Genomic DNA, 17,869 nt, shown 5'->3' on the forward strand with positions numbered 1-17,869 from the left:
ATACACGGGGGCATGTTATACACTGAAAAATACGGTACTTATGAAAGGAAATGGATTTCCCTTCATGCAATGTGAATGGCAATCCCATACAGGGAAGACAAAGAAAACCGAACATAACCATTTATGTGAAATCCTAAAATCATATTTATTGGCCAATTCACAGAAAGTGCCAGAGTGATCACAAAAAAAATATGATTTTCTTTTTTTAAAATATACATATACAGGCCAAGTTTTTAAAACACAGGTTGGTTTTCCATAAGCGTTTGAGAAATCATGTGGTAAAAACCAGAATCTTTTACAATCTGAAATTCAGAATTTATTGTTCAAAGTGACAAAGATTTACATCACAAAGTTGCGGGTAGGAATGGCAAGGGCATAAAGAAACATAATCTATCTACATAACAAATTTAATTTTTCAATCGTAATTTATTATGTGATCATTTCTAACTGTACATTTTGTTAAAGAATTTTCTTAAAAAATAATAATAAGCTGCAGATCTATACTATAGTCATCTTCAAAAAAAGCATTCATATTCCCCATCTGAATTGCATATACTCATTGAACTCCTTTTCCTGCATATTATATAGATCTACCCTTTTAAAATTTCATTTAGCACTTGCAACAAGATGCTTCCAGATGTTGTTTGATTGCCTCTCATGTACAACAATATATTTAAGTGTAATGAACAAATTAATGCAGAAGAGAATGATTTCCAGACACACAAATGGGCTCAAACCAATGATAGACACAAGATTCCTTTGTATCATATTTGTTTTGTCTCTAATGGTGAATGGGCCGTTCAGTAATTAAATTGGCAAAGGGTATCAAACCTTCAGAAACTGAAAAAAGAATGCCAAAGGCTAGAATTATTGCTAATCAACGTGAAGTAACGGGCCACTGTGGAAGCAAATCTTACAAATTAAAACTTATGTGAAAAACTACTACATGCTGCATTCTCCAACATGGCAAACTAGCACTTTTACTGTCTAGTTGGTATGAAATACAGTGAAATGAAGCTGTTCTGACCACTTCCCACATCCTTGCATTTCAATGTGGAGACTTGTGGAAATTCTTGGCTGCTGATTGGTCAATGCACTAAATCATAATGGGTTGGAATCAGAGGGGCCCTTCCACAAGGGGAAGGCTTTTTCACATTAAGAAGGGCCTTTTCTGGCACATACAAGATCCTTGTATGAGAAAAGTTATATCCAGGTGTGCTTCCTTTTGTGGAAGGCACTGGAAAAGTTTCTTGCACTACATGTGCCACAGGGTATCAAAACACCTGACTGCAGAAGATCCACACAAAATCACACTATGTCTTCCGCTTGCTCTGCATGACACCTCCAGAATTTATTCTGCTAGCCTTTCTCTAGAACCAACCCACACTTTTCTGTTCACAAAAAAACAGCAAAGGAAATTGTGGTGCTCAGTTTAGTTATTTAGTTAGCTAGTATCTGCCATGTAGCTCAAGAAAGCATGCATGGGGCAGTCTCTCATCCAGGTATTGATCAAACTTACTTAGCTTTAATATGGTAGTTATGTCATGGGCCTTCTAGACTTGGAGTGGGGAACCTCTGGCACAGGGGCCAATCTTCGCCTATCCCCCCAAGTGTCTATGTGGCATCTAAATTGGTATACAAGGCTGTTTTCCCCAAATAGGAAAATGTGGCATCCTGTGAAGGAAGCGAAGGCGGGTTTAAACCCCTTTCCTCAGCAGAGAACTGGGGTAGCAGACAACTGAGCAGGGTTTTACAGCTGCTCACCAGTGGAAATTAAATCCTGCTCAGATCAGCAGGATTCCATGTAACACCCTTCCCAATTGCCTCGAATCACCTGCTAAAATAGAGGTTCCTCTCAGTGTTTTAGCAGACGGCTCCATGCAAACCTCATAGCAACTTCTGCTAAAATGATTACTCCTCCAAGGACCATGACCTAGCATCCCTTATCCTACTCACTTAAATATTTCTTCACTTGCATTCTTCACTTGCTTTCTAGACAGCATTTTTGGACACCCCATTCTTATCAAACATCCTATTTTTATGCACTATTTACACACCCATATCTTTTGTTGAGGGGAAAAATGCCTGCTGAGATAAAGGAATCTTAAAACTGTGATAATGAAAGTATTCTGCTTATCCCAGTTGTGTATTGAGTTGTCAGCTGGAATCCACAATCCAATTGTTTGCTACTATGGGCAGTTTTAAGGAGTTGGATACAGTGATTTACAAAAGAAATATACAAGTACTTGCCTTTTTTGTCCTATCCTCATACCCTTTCTTTCCTTCAGTTTTACACTTTCCCCTTTCCCCCTTTGTATTGTGTTCTTAGTAATAAATGGTGGCTTTCTTTACTTTTTCAACAGGAAGCCCTTCTATTTTGCATTGTTGTTGTCTGCTCACAATAACAATACACTGCGACCTTGACTTCATTAATTTCAATCCTGTTTATGTGCAACCGCTGCTTAGGCAGTTTTCAGATCACAACATTTTCTACTGCGAACAATGAACATTAATCAGCTGGGAATAAAGCATGGAGGCCAGAATACAAAGTAATTCTGTAAGGAAATGGACTCAAGACCTTAATATGCAGAGGCGTCAAAGCGCTCATCCAAGCAGCCATGGTAACATGTCTCTGCTGCCTTCTCTCTAGTGTCATGGCAAAGCTAGGCACAGAACCTCAGAAGGGTATCCAGCTACCTGGTGTCCACACCAGCCATCTTACGCACATTACTTCTGTTTGGCAGAAGGTGCTAGGATTATTAGGAACATTACAGAAGCATACTGTCTTGGGAGCGGGACTTCATCTCTGCCAGAACACACAGTTCCAGCATCTCTCAGGTGGGCGCCATTGCGGGCCGCTTCCTGACAATGATAGCGCTGTTTGTTTACAACAACCACGGGCTCCAAGTAGCTGGTGCAGCAGCAGCAGTGGGCTGGGGCAGGGGCACTCCAGCTGGCTCCAACGGTCAAGGCTTACCTCTCTGAAGCCAGAAGATGAAGGTGGAGGTGGCTGGCTGCTACCATGGCCAGATGCAACATGGAGGATCTGCGCTGCATGGCAAGGCCTTGCGTGGTGAGTCCCCCGCAAAGAAATGAGGATTTCAAGCAGCAGCCTGGCTGGGAGTGTACATGTGCATCTTTCTCCCTGTTAATGAGTGAAGACACTGAGGGGCGGAAATAATCTGAACCTCCCTATCTTGTCACGTGATTTTGGTTTCAAGATGGCATCAACATTGGCATCTGGGCTAGCATCTGAGGCGGTGAGTTCCAGCATTTTTTTCCTAGGGAAAAAAAAGCACTTCTTGGGAGTAGTTGCACCACTTACTTGTTTGTCACTTAACACACACAGGCAATGCTTCAGAAGCTAGAAAAATCCTGGATAGATCAGGAGCAAAGAGGTCACCCCATCTTTTCCTATCATATCAGTTGCTGGACCCATTGTAAGCAGTATGGGCTAGTCAATGTATAACCCCAGCATAGGGAATTTCTTCCCGTATTGACTGTAAATGATAGGCTATTAGGGCTCAACTGCATGTTGAATATGTGTATGTTTGTGCGTGTCCTTGCTCTTTGTACTTTCTTTTTAGCTTTCTGGAAAAGGGTGTTTATGCTGCCACAGAGTTTAATCACTAGGTAGCACTGCTCTTGTTTGAGAAAGACAATGAGCTTCTTGTTCACTGTGTCTCCTAAGCCTTCTACGGCACTACATGACATCATCTCCAATACAAAACGATGCGCTGCCGTATCTAAGAAGTGATGTACATGTTTGGTAAAGAAAATAATTTACTAGAGGCTGCAATAATGATGAGGCAGGAATGCATGGATTGAAGACAATTTAGATATTTGCAGAAGCAATAGCAACAAGAATATATATATATATATTCATGTGAAAAGTTTTACCAATATGAGACTATGCTTACTCCCAGGTAAGTAGGTATAGGATTGCAGCCTAAATGATAATGAAGAACTGTTACTGTTTAACAACACACAGAGATGCAGATATTAGGACAACCAGTATGCAAGTAGTCTATTGAAAGTTAAACAGAATGTTAAAAGCATATTTATGATGTACTCTACTAGGTTATCATGTTGAATATTATTTCATTTGAGGCAGTGTAAGCTTAATCCTGAGAACAGTAGAAGCAAGTCTTACAAGTTATACTACTATGTTTATCACTAAAAAAAAGTGATAGAACAGATAGATGGAATATACATTTTGTGCATAAGGATGCATGTGGAAGATGTCAGCATTTGTGAATCTACCATTACTGTTGGATGACTAACTCTTTTACCGTTACTCTTACCACTTAGTAGGTGATTCTGAATACAAAACCAGCTTGAGTTTGTGGTATTACTTTATTGTTGAAAGAACAAACATGGCCTACAGCCCACAATCCAATTACCGATACTCCTGTGTAGCTCTAACAAAATGAAGAACTGTTATGGATGGAGTGAATTGGGTGTGGATGCCATAGTTAGACATGGCTTTGTCTGAATAGCTGTTATTCTATAAAACAGAACATATCAATATGTCTCCATAGCTAAACTAGCTGCATAGTTTTAGAACTATATATATTTTACCTTTGTAATAGATTACTTCTGCTTTTAAAAAAAATGTTGTTCTGCTTGTGGTGGTTTTAGGCAGGAAATTGAACTGATTGATAGTCAATGTTTCTAATATTTTTAATCAATTTTTAAATATTGGTTTAACAGGATATTATTTGAACTGGGTGCGAACAGCCCAAATGACTTTGTTGACTGAGTGGTCAACAAATGTTATAAATAAATAAATAAATAACAAACGAGAAACAATGTTTTTGATTTATATCAATACCATTTCAAAAACAAGATACAAAATTAAATGATCAGATAGAAACATGGTCTAATTCCTAGTCAAGTAGAATCAAAAGCATTTTGAGGCAGCCTGGAAAAAAAACATACTCCCACTTCTCAAGCTGATTCCACTTTGAATTAATGAATGCTTGCAAATCTAGATTAATTGACCCTATTAAAGAGCCATGTGGTTCAGATGCTAAAACCTTTGGGAAGATTTCATAAAAGTCCTGTGAAATTTTATACCAAAGGAATGAAGTTGAAATATCCCTCTATTTGTTCTCATAGTAAAATATCTATCTATGTCCATATTAACATCTATTGAACATTTGTCCATTTGAAGTAGTACACATAGACCATTTCAGAGAACAGACAAGAATCAACATGAAAATATCTTTTCTTCATTTTCCTCTTCCCTCCTTGTCCATTTCCCCTTGTATGTTGAGTGTTTTTAGCTGGTACGTCTGTGGGTAGGGGCTTGTTTTAATAGAGTGCTTGTAAGCTGCTCTGGGGGCCTTTTTAGATGATCAGCAGGGATACAGATGATGATGATGATGATAAATTTTCTTGATGATGATAAATTTTCTTGATGATGATGATGATAATATTAGTCTATTCTAATCTGCATCACCTTCATCAATTTAACACTTCCCATTGCAGTTTATTATCAAGTCAATAACGTGTGTAACCAAAAATATGAAGCACAAATGGTTGCATATAGAACCATAGAACTGTGCAGTTCAAATGGAACCTTAGGGTCATCTAGTCCAGTGGTTCTCAACCTCTGGGGACCCACAGGTTGAGAAAGGCTGATCTAGTTCAACCCCCTGCAATGCAGGAATCTCAACTAAAGCATTCATGGCAGAGAACTATCCAACTTCTGCTGAAAAGTTGACTCATGGGAGTCTGTTCTACTCTCAAACTGTTCTTACTTCCAAAAAGTTCTTCCTGATGTTTAGTCGAAATCTCCTTTCTTGCAACTTGAAATCATTAGTTTGGGTCCTAGCCTCTAAAGCAGTAGAAAATAAACTTGTTCCATCTTCCATGCGGCAGCCCTCTACATACTGGAAGATGGCTATCATCTCCTCCCAGTCTCCTCTTTACCTGGCTAAACGTCCCTAGACCCCTCAACTGTTCCTCATAAGGCTTGATTTCCAGACCCTTTTATCATCTTGGTCACCCTCCTCTGCACACATTCCAACCTGACCTTTGTTACTCTGATTGTTCAGACTCTCTTCCATTCTACCTGCTTTCACACCACTCAACTTTCAATAAACTTACTTTCTCTTTACACCATTGCCCAATTAATCTTGGGTCTTGCTGATTCTTCAAAAATCAAAAGGTTACTACCAAAATACCAGTGTTTACTGTAGATTAAAGTAACGCATGAGCCTGCCTTTTAACATTGTTCAGGAATGTCAGATTATGGCAGGCAGATCAGTTTAAAATTGTCACTCTGTTTCCATTATTAAAAGATACTGCCTGGCTTCTTGTATATTTCTGGGCACTATTCAGAGTGCTGGCACCTTCTCGATCTTCAGGGGATCTACTAGATCTTCAGGGGATCTGCTTTGGGAGCTTACATTTAAAAATATAAGTAGGTGAAATGTATTGGGAAGACCTGCTCTTTAGTGGTGTTTATGGAACATACTTGCGTGCTGTAACATTAAAACTGTTTAATTTGTCTACAGTTTTAATAGCTGAGCTGGGAGGGGACTAATGCTTCCATTATTGTTTTCAAGTGTCTATGTTTCTCTTTAATGTCATTGTTGAAGAATATTGTGAAGTTTTTCATTTGGTTATGATTGTAAGCCACCTTGGAGTCTAGACAGCATGCCAATATTTCAAATAAGATAAAATACTAATAAAAGCTGTCACTTACCAGTTGAAATAATTATAAGGGGAAGTCTCTGCCAAGGTTACTTAAAATGTTTGTAACAATGAGCCTAAGAATCTGATCACTGCACATTATTGTGTTACACTACAAGCAGGTTTACAAGAGCACTTTAAGACTATGGCTTAATTTGCTCCCACAATTGGCTGTGGCAGTTCAAAGCTTCTTATATTAATCTGGACATCTGTTCTGCTGTGGCTATTTTTCTATCTCATATTTTACTTCTTTATGCATTGCTTTGACGGGATGCAGTCCTAAAGAGTGGCTTCAAAATACTTTAAATAAATTATCTTGGATCTCTGGTGCCCTTTTGTAGACCAAAGGACATCCTCCAATAAAGGTATGAGCAGGCTTGAGGGAACCCCAAGGCTGTCCGAAAAACAAAACCATTAGGGCGAAAAGTATTTATTTTGGTGGGGAATACCTCAAAAGAGCCCAGTGAGGATTGGGTAGGGATGGGTGTACGTGCCAATTTCGCTTTCTCGTTTTTCCAGTCTTTCAGTTTTCCACACTACTACAACAGTTTGCATTTCTTTTTTATCCACATACTACTGCAATTTTCTCCTAATGTACCCATTTTTGTACTTAATCTTGCCTAATAGCTACATTTTTTGCAAAGCATCTTTGCATGTTATTTAAAAAATACAATGGATGTTCATATGTTATTTTCACCAACATGCTTTTTTTTTTTGCACTCTTTCATTTTGCATTTTTGTGCAAATTACTTGGTTGGATAATTGTACAGCACAATTCAAATAAGTTTTATTTTCAAAAGATGACTGTGTTTTTGTTTGAATATTGTTTGGGGATGAATGAATTAGGTAAGTTTGCCTTCAATTCATATTGTGCTGAATTTCTCCCGCATCCCTAGAACTGTTTAGTGGGCATCAAATGCTGCCCTATAGTTGAGAGGGAGAAAACGTAAAACAAGAAGAGGGAGTTTTGAGTGAAGTAGCTGGGATCCTGAATAGGGATCACTTTGCCCTATAACATTATTTTCCAAGTCTCACTTGTCAGACGTCAAATTTATGCCTCAGGAGAAAAATTATTATACAGCTGGCATCTTTGTCCAAAACCCAGTTCAACTAGCATGCATTGATGAAATCTGATTGGATGGAGAAGGAATGAGTCTCTGTTTCTTAAATCTATTATCCAGGTTTCATAGCACCAGTCAAGACTTGAGGAGTGAGGAGAGGGTGGCAGCTGTTATTTCTATGGATTTAATGCCCTCACCCATCACGCTTAAGTATCCTATATAACAGACAGCCACATTTTCTTGGTCTAAGAATGTAATTTCTTGTTTTTATACACTGATTCCCAAAACACTTGCTTTTCTTCACAATACTTGGGATTAAGCTTACTTTACAGATGTGAGGTTTCATTCCATTAAACATTTTCCCAGCACTCTGCAGCCTCCACAGCTGCCTGGACTTCCTGGGCTTCCTGATTGAAGTCTGGAAAACCTGGAGGGTTTGCCATACTCTCATGCCTGGGATTGTGTGCTTGCCAATTTGGGTTTGCCTTTCCTATTGCTTAAAAACAAACTAAGAAACAAACTGATTTATTTTAAAATGAAAAGTCTTCACTTGAAAAACAACAACAGCTGACTGCTGCACAGTAAGCAGTCACTCTGTCTTCTTGTGCTTACAGAAAAGCCCAGCTGGGAATGTCGTGAGGAGTTAAGTAAAGGCAATCACCCAGGAAGGCTGTACACTGTAGACCACCAGAAAGATGATTGGTAGAAAGAAAGAAACGACACTTGCAAACACTCCTTAGCCACCTTAAAAGTAAGGTAAGCACAAAACCTTCTACCTACAAGAATTTAAAAGAATTGTTTAATGTGCTTTTGGATGCAGCACCTTCTTTCATCAACTAGTGGCAAATGTTTTAAAAAATAGGTTGAAGCATTTTTTTGGCACAGCACTTGAAAAGAAGAAGCATTTTACTGCACCTAGTGTTGCCAAAGCATACAGTCAGAGACAAAGAATAAAAAACCCTTGCTTTTGGAATATTTAGGAATAAGTGGCATTTTTTAAAACAGAACAATTTCAAACTGCAAAATGCATACTCATTAAGAACTGTGACTTTCCTGCATGAAGAGACATTAAGAGCCAAGTAATAACTGACATAGGGGACGCGAAAGACGCTGTGGTCTAAACCACAGAGCCTACGGCTTGCCAATCAGAAGGTCAGCGGTTTGAATCCCTGTGACGGGGTGAGCTGCCATTGCTCGGTCCCTGCTCCTGCCAACCTAGCAGTTCAAAAGCACGCCAAAAAGTGCAAGTAGATAAATAGGTACTGCTCCGGCGGGAAGGTAAACAGCATTTCCGTGCGCTGCTCTGGTTTCGCCAGAAGCGGCTTAGTCATGCTGGCCACATGACCCAGAAGCTGCGGACAAATGCTGGCTCCCTTGGCCTATAGAGAGAGATGACTGCACAACCCCAGAGTCATCTGCGACTGGACCTAACGGTCAGGGGGTACCTTTACCTTTATCTAATACCTGACATGACATGTTACAAAATAAGAACTATGTGCCTTTTTACTCTGCTCAAGGGAATTGTGACTAAAATTCTCTCACTTGGGTGGCCAGGCAGTACCAAACAGCACTTAACATTTAATAAGGTTTCCCAGAACTCCTTAATACAAAATAGGGAAAACGATAAACATAAAAATGAAACAGTAACATCTGATGCTTTCCTTTTTGGCAAGATCAATAAGAGCATTCAATATCTCCTGGTTCCTCTTTATTTTCTTTAGTAATTCTGAAATGCATTTCATCTTGTTAAATATCCTTTGCACAAAATCCAATTAAAGTGGACAAAAGAACAGTATTGGGTTTAGATCTGATTATCCATATGTGTATATTTCTCTAACTTTAGAAGGATTTGGATGCAGTTTGCACAGAAAGGAAGCGCAGTGAATCTCTGATTCATAGCAAAATGGATAGATAATTTCCTATGCATTCATCTGCTTCCTGACATACTCCTTGAAAAAATTCTTTGACTACATAAAGTAACTTTGTGATTTGTGTTTAGGAAAGCTGGTGCACAAATATGCTTGAAAAATGTTCATTTCCTTAGGGATTCTTTTCAGAAGACAACATATCTCAGATCTTCTGAAACACATTCACAAAATCACACTATTAATTTTCCTGTAGCTATCTTTAAATTGAACTTCTTTGGTTAGGTGAATATGAAGAACTAAGTCGTGGTTACTGTTTCTGACAGCAGTGCTTCAATCTGAGTTATATGAATGTGTGTCCCTTCGCTTTGCTCCCCTCCCCATTAAATATTTGAGGGGCTGCCCCCCTCAAAGTTGATGTGCATTGCCATTCCATTGGTGTGTGTACACTGCATCATGTGATTATGTGGGGTAGGGCTTACCTGCCCCCCCTGTCAATTATACTAATGGTCTGAATGCAGTATTATATGATGGGAAAGCCAGGTTTTCAAGGGCCACTGGATCTGTACCTAGACTTCAATGGCACTAGCATTTCACCCAAAGTCTTGGGGATAAGTGTCCAAATCATGCACTCAAAATTATGAACATTATAAATACACACACAGAGAGAGGCAACTTATGTTTTCCATTTTTTTCCTTCAGCTCATTTTCTAATATCCTCTCTAGAACTTCTTGGAGGAAAGGTGCAATACAAAAAAGTACTAAATAATATAACAACTGCATTCTTTAGGAACGTGGTAACTACACAACTTCAATAACTTATTAACCTAGCCTTGGAGCACCATCAAGTTCTTTCTTCTCCTGCCTAACAGCCATTGAAGGCAAAAGACATTGGAGGTTCTTTAATTCAACACTTGCATGTGGTCAGTCAGAGCCAACATTTAAGTAGACTGCAGCACAGGAAGACTGTTAGAAGATACCAATTAATTAATTTTCAGCTGCCATCCTATACCCCTCACCTGGAATTAAGCCCCATTGAACTCATTGGGGCATACTTCTGAGTAAACCTGCATATAGGATTACACTGATTAACATCCATGATTCTTCTCCTGAGTGCTTTTTTTCTAGAAAAAGAGGTGCCAGAACTCACCATGAACGCCTCTTTTGTTCTCTTATAATGGCAATGGCACCCACTTGAGAGGTGGTGGAACTGAGTTCTGGCTGAAAAAGGCCCTGCTTCTCCTATTCACTAAGATAACAATAATAATCATAATAATCTGGCAAAGACAAAGCAGACAAGCAAAGAGGCATAATTTTAAAATATACGCCATAATTTGCCCAAAGGGGATCGTCCAATATTTATATTAATACGTTACCAACATTGAAATTTCACTATTGTTGCTGTGATAACTTTAAAAAGACTGATTACGGTACTCTGAGGTTCTGGCTGCCAGTTTCCTCAGGCTCATAAAACAAGCAGGCTTTCTTCTGCTGTGTTACTGACAGGGGGAAAAAAAAATACCTAGTTACATTTCATGTGTCACATTTCAAATGGCTGCGACACCTTTATTCCTGTCCAAGGGATATTTGCCATCTGTTGCTGGTACAGAAGTACCTGAGCAAGGAAGCAGAAAAACAGCGCACAGAACACTGGAGGGAAAGAGAAAGCAACTCACAATGGCAGAGAAAACATTAATCACAAAAATTGGGATGTTAATCATATGGCAGGCATCAAGATTTACTACACGCGGTTCCTTTCCCTCAAACAAGGCTGCTGAAAATTGGCTACATGAAAATTAAATTGCGCTATGAGCATTACATTGTTATTTTCAATAAACAGACACAACTCTCACACATCTATAATTAATATAATCAGCCGCTACCTGGAGGGTGTGCATTGGATGATCATATCTCAGTTTAATAAATCAAGATAGGAACAAGAGTTATGTCCAGCTACTCAGAATCTTCATGGCATGAGCAGTCGAACCATATGATTAGCCATAGTTCCCCGTATTATTCAAAACTGGGAACTTCAGTTACCAGCCATGAAGCAAGTCAGGATATTGAATCAACTTCAAACCATTGTTTTAATTACCTGGGCTTTTCCCAAAGCAGATAACCATAGTTTCCCAGTTTGAATGATATGAGACTCTACAGTTAATAACAAATGTCCTTGGTTGATAGCTCATGCTGATTGAATGGGTATAAATTAAGACAAAATTGGAAACTATAATTAGAATCTTCCTGGTTTGGTTGCTTATCCATGAAGGGAAGAGCAAAGGACCTGCATATGCTATGCAGGCAGAAAGCTCATTCATACCTCAGCTTTATAAATCAATAGGATTATCAGAACATGGCCTTCATAAAATGTGCCCATTTTCTAATCGCTTGGTATTACAGAACCTGTGGTCTGGTTTGCAAAACTTGGCTTAATAAGCATTCTCAGACTCCAGAGGGAAACTTTCAGCTGCTTTGCTCCTCTCTCGCCTTTCCTACTGTTGTGCTGCATGAAGCTAAGCCAACACCTGGCTTATGTTTTGTCCAACCATGACTCAGGGCTATATGCTTTTCTCACAAATCACAAGTTGGAGCCCTGAGTCCTTGTCCTTTTTGCATGGTCTCACTAAGCCTAGGTATGGCCCAGCCTCCCATCAGGCCAGCTTTGCTAAGTAGCACATGTTGCACTTCAAACAGGCTGTAAGAAGAGGAATTAAATTCACTTGATGGGACAAGTGATTTTAGTTGCTGAATCATTTGATACATATTGTGTATCTGTGCCTAAATTAGTTATAATGATTTTTTTCCTTTCCTTTTCTTACCTTGCCCTTTTTGTACTCATGACCTATTATCTGACCACTCAAATTCACAGACACACCTTGTAACACAGATCTTAGGATCCCGGTTCATACCAATGATATCTCAAGTGCCTTTAATTATTTAGGCACCACAAAATTTCCCTTGTATCCTAACACAACTGGGGTTCCTTGGAAAGTGCTGTCCCTGAAAGCCTTGGACCTTTGTTGTTGAGCATCTAGATATCAGCAAACATGAAGCTATGTGCCTGCATTTATTAATGCTGCTCCTTAATTGGAACAAAATGTTGGCAAAAGCCATAACCCTCAAAGTCTGCACTTGGCTTAGGGGCTTCCCAGATAAACGTATTTTCCACACAGATTTGTTCCAAATACCTTGCCTACACTTGCCATTAGCCCTCCTGCTGCAAGCCCTCTTTTTCTTTCCGCCTTCTGATCGCCCTCTTGTTCCTAAATGCTGCAAGTTTTGTACCTGAAAAGACAAACTTGAGTTTGTTATTCTTCCTCCACATCATGTTGCTTGCATTTATTGGTTGGCCAGATGGACAATGACACTCATTTGGTGTGTCCAGTACCTTCTACTACATATCTGTGCATTTACAAATGGAACATTTCTGCTAATGCACCCAAGGATTATAAACCACTCCACACATAAACACGATCAAGCCAAGCATCACCCTCTCAAGCACAGGGAAGAAAATCAGCTCTGTAGACACAGCAACCATATACCCAAAGCATCCCAAGACTTGAGACTTTGATGCAGCAAACTATATTGGTCTTATAGCACACAAAAGTGTAAATGTATATCTCACTCTGAAAGACCACAGATACTCCTATGAAGCACAGGCAATCTCAGTACCGATTAAGATAGATATCACAGAAAGAACTGGAGTAGCTCTGGTCAACTGAAGTGTTTCATTAAATAGAAAGGCTGTCTGTTTCTGAGAAGGTATGGATGCCTGAAATCCTTTCTTTGTTTTTGATCCCTAAATAATTGATGGTTTTAAGCTAAGAATCAAGATATCACCTTGTAAACAAGGAAACAGAAATGAAGAAAAGGAAATATAAATCAATGACTGTCAGAAATACTGCTGAGAACCAGGGGAGGGAAAATTTAGCACAATTCTTCCTGTTTCCACCATTACTGTAGAATTCTAGATGAAAATAAGAGTTTCTCACTATACGAAGCAGAACTGGTAGAGCATTTAACTCAGGCGTAAGGAACTGAGATGTTGTTGGGCTCCAGCTTCCAGCATCCACATCCAGCATAGTCAATGATCAGGGGTTTGCAGTCCAGCAACATCTGGACTGCCAAATATTCTACACCCTGATTTACATGGATGTACCATGCAAAGTATGTGGATGATAATATAGAATGCATTTAAACGTAAGAACCTAGAAGGATCAGGCTGCTGGATCAGGCCAAAGGCCTATCTAGCCCTGCATTCTGTTCTCCATAAGCAGAACATGAGCAAAATAGCACTCATATGCAGAGTACAGAACAACTGTGTAAAGCTACTGTGGAGGGAGTATTGGCTTTGAAATCAGAATCTGGAAATATTTACAATTTTAAAAATAAAGCAACTTTGCCTTCCATAATGAACCAGCATAATCTGAACAGATTTATTTTTAATAACTAATTACAGATTATTGGTATTTGTTTGAATGCCCAGTGCAAGTAGATTACAATGGACTTGTCTGTGCAGCTTTAATACAAGTCTTGCATGTTAGACTTTCATCAGGTACCTTAGCATTTTCGTTCAACATATACATTAAAACATTCTTCCATGTAGTCCTCTTGAGAAAGACATCGTTCTTTCTTTCCCTTTTTAATGTAAGAAGTGCAACCAATGTTAACAGATTTAACAATTCAACTCGACACTTGTTAAACTACAGAGTCTAATTGATTACAAACTTCTGAATGTAAAAAATAACAATGAATGGCCTATTCCTGAAGCTGAACTTTCCCTTCCTTTTCCAGTCAACTGCGGATTAAGAGAGCAATTCTATCTCAAGATCTACTGGGATGGATGGGTCAGGTAAGCGGATCTCCAGCTGAGCTAGTCAGGCTCTGCCAGCTTAAACCCCCAACCTCAGCTCCACCAGATATATACTGGTGTATCTCCCCCATTCCAGCTAGCCTGGCACACCTTAAACCAGCATAAGAAAACAGGTGTTCTGGGGGGGGGGGACCAGAGTGGGAGGACTTAGGCTGGATCCTAAGTTCATTCAGCTCAGTCATGTTACCTGGCAAAGAACACTCTTTTAAAGGCTTGCTTCCCCTCTGCCAAGCCTAAGCCTTGTCATTCAGAAGTAGCTCCACTGCTGAGCAGAGTTTGGACTGTGTGTAACTTTACACCATCTTGACTTACACTTGTGTACAGGATTGCTTCCTTCGGGTGCATCCGAATGGTTGAGCACTTCTGAGTATCATCAGAATTCTGACACACAAGCGTGTCATTGCCCTCTCTGGACCTCTATGAATCCACATGGGGATGATAAAATTTGCTGCAGTTCTCAAACTTAATTGTATGGCAATTCTTATGCTGGTTTGGTAATCAGAAGGAAACTTCTTTTTTTTAGTAGAGAAATTGGTGTAGCTTAAATTTAAAAATTCAATTCATATTTGGGAAGTGTTAATTTATTGTCAGAACATTTCATGTAGGCTGCTAAAACAAAACAAAATTAAATATTGGTTCCCCCCTCCCAGCTTACTTTAACAAAGTAATATGGATACATTCTAATACAGAAATTATTTAATTGAGGACAGCTCCATGGGTTAACTAAGAAGGCAAACCCTATACACACACACTACCTTTCTCTCTCATTTCCCTGCTTCTGCTTTAAAATGTTTCAGACCTCATCCATAGGTATGAAAGACCTATGGGCTCATGCCTGGATAATATTTAAACAAAGGAGAAAGTAAGCTAATCTCATAGTGCTCAAATGAGACAATGCAGCTGCCCAGACAGATTCTCTTTAGCCCATCCTAGCTTCAAATGCTCCTATCCATGAACCTTAGAATGTCTATGGTCTTCAACTCTGACAGCTAGGTAGCAGGAAAGAACTTCCTTCCTTCCTATATTACAGCTCAGTGGTTAAGCACCTGCTTTGCATGCACAATGTCCCAGCTTCAATCCCAGGCACCTCCAGTTAAAAAGGATTTGCTAGCAAGTGACGGTTTCTGCCTGAAACCCCAGAGAGCCATTGCCAGTCAGACTAGACATACTGAAAGACAGATGTACAAATAGTCTGACCTAATCAGAGGCAGCTTCCTGCAATCCCTTTGCTCAGAACTTATTCCTGGAGAAAATAAAATAGCAGCAGAAGCTTTTCTCCACCAAACCCCACAGACTGCTCTAACCTCTGTTAACACGTTGATGCTTTCTTGTCACAGGGTTTCCTCCAAAACTCAGGTTGAGATAAAAAAATCAAAAGCAAACACAAAAACCTTTAGGGGGAAAATATGAAATTAGAAATTGGAAATTAAAAACAACATTCTTTGCTTCTGCATCAAAATGCATTGGCTTCTATATGTCTAAAATATGCACAGCATCAAGTAATGCAGTGTTCCACAATCATGTAGCTGCAAAGACAGAGAAAATTAAGGGAGGAATTATACAACAAACCACACAGACATGCCAATGCCTTTTCAACATTTAGAATACAGTGGTTGAGGGGAGGGAACCAAAACTACCCTATACTATAAACTGCATTTCCTCCCAAACTCTACTAGTTGTTTTTGCTTTAAAGTTTTGTGTTTCATTATCTTGCACTTTCCAAACATGCCTTTCCTTCAACCACAAAAATGAAACCAGTCTGGGGTTCAGATGAGAGACCTTTCAGCTGTAGCCTTGTTTGTTTGGTGCCCAATATATTTTGGTAGAAAACAGAACATACCAGTTCTAGCTGCAGAAATAAAATCAGGGTCTGTCTTTCTAATATGTGCTAGGGAAAATTCCCCTAGGCTACATATGTTTAGATCCATACACACAGCACTTGTGTAAATCTCAGCCAAGCCCAGCTATTGTATAATGCTGCCATAAGGTATGTCAACAAAGTAATGATTTACAGTGCAGAGAATAGATTTTCTGTGTAAATCAGAAGCAAAGGTCTTAACCCAAGTAACACTCCAGTCAAACCTATATTTTGCATGATTTTGGTTCATCTGTGCGATAGAGGGAAAAGTCATCACATGCAAAGGTATCAGCTTATAGGATTTTACAGTTGAGTATGAGTAGGTGGATTGGATAAGGATTTTCCCCTTGCCGAATTTGAACATTAGCAGTGAAATTGATTATCCATTCCTCTGTGTGTTTCGGTGTATGTCACACCCAATTTAAAGTACTCTGAATCCCTCTTGTAGAAGGCAATTAATTAAAACAGAACAGTGGAAATGAGAGCAAATTAATGTTGCCCTAATGAGTAGCACCTACATTTTTCCTTCTGAACATAGGATTCTTAACCAAAGTCGAACCAAACCCAGAAAGGGGGTATGTCTACTTGGACTTGAATTCACTTAAATAGAAAAAGAAAAGCTGAACTGTATCCTTTATGGTCTGGCAAACAGGACATTTGCATATTCTTATTTATCTTATTAGAAGATACTGGAGTTTCCTGGAAAGGGAGAAGTGGTAAGGAACATATGGCGTCAGGTTGGTGTTATCACAGGTGAGACATAAACGGTTGTACCCTGTGCTTTTACCAGGTGCCATTACCCATACACTAGGAAAGGAATAACTATCTGGAGCAGTTTGATACAACTACATCAAATTCAGGCAACGCAGTTCTATCATCTGAAGTCAATAGAGTTAAATCCTGCCAATTAACTCATAGATCCAAGATGGGGTTGACGCAGTAGGATTGACTCAGAAATACACAGTATTGGTGTATACAAAAGGAGCAGTAAAACTAAGGGTTTCTAGTAGGGTAGTGTTGAATCATCCCACTCCAGCTGATCTTGCCTGGTTGCATTTTGTTTGTCTCCTTTATTTCCAATAGCTGCTTCTTCTTCCTCTTCCTCCTCCTCCTCCTCTTCACTTTCATCTGATTCAGCACTGGTTGTATCTTCCTCTTCCTCTTCCTCTTCTTCACTTTCTTCTTGTATATGACGAGGTTCTTCATATTTCTGTATTGTGCAGGAACACAGGGAAGAGCTGCTAGTAAGAGATTAGTTGTACTACTAAAGGCTAAAAAGGTAATGGGGGGGGGGAGAAGTTTCCTGATTTTAAAAGTGAGATGAAGTACTAAGAAGCTGGGATTCTGCCTTCAGATGCTACAATACACATCCATAATCTGACAGCTGCTATTACCCTAATGGGGCTGTGCTGGACTGCATAGGAGACTTATCTATCATGTGATAAGTGAAACTGATGTTCATTGCAAGAGGGGGCAAGCTAAAGGATAGAGCTAGAAAACAAAGGTAATT

At 39.4% G+C, this 17,869-nt stretch overlaps 1 protein-coding gene across 1 annotated transcript in view; it reads right to left on the reverse strand.

The window, feature by feature from the left end:
- Positions 1-291: 291 nt before the first annotated feature.
- CLSTN2 (calsyntenin 2) overlaps positions 292-17,869 on the reverse strand; it is a 347,890-nt gene continuing 330,312 nt past the window's right edge. Inside the window, exon 17 of the mRNA XM_082221771.1 lies at positions 292-17,569. Within this exon, the coding sequence (XP_082077897.1) occupies positions 17,363-17,569 (207 nt within the window). The 3' untranslated portion in view covers positions 292-17,362. The remainder of the gene's footprint in view (positions 17,570-17,869) is intronic.

Source organism: Podarcis vaucheri (genome assembly GCF_965113315.1).
Source record: "Podarcis vaucheri genome assembly, chromosome: 5".
Classification (NCBI taxonomy): domain Eukaryota; kingdom Metazoa; phylum Chordata; class Lepidosauria; order Squamata; family Lacertidae; genus Podarcis; species Podarcis vaucheri.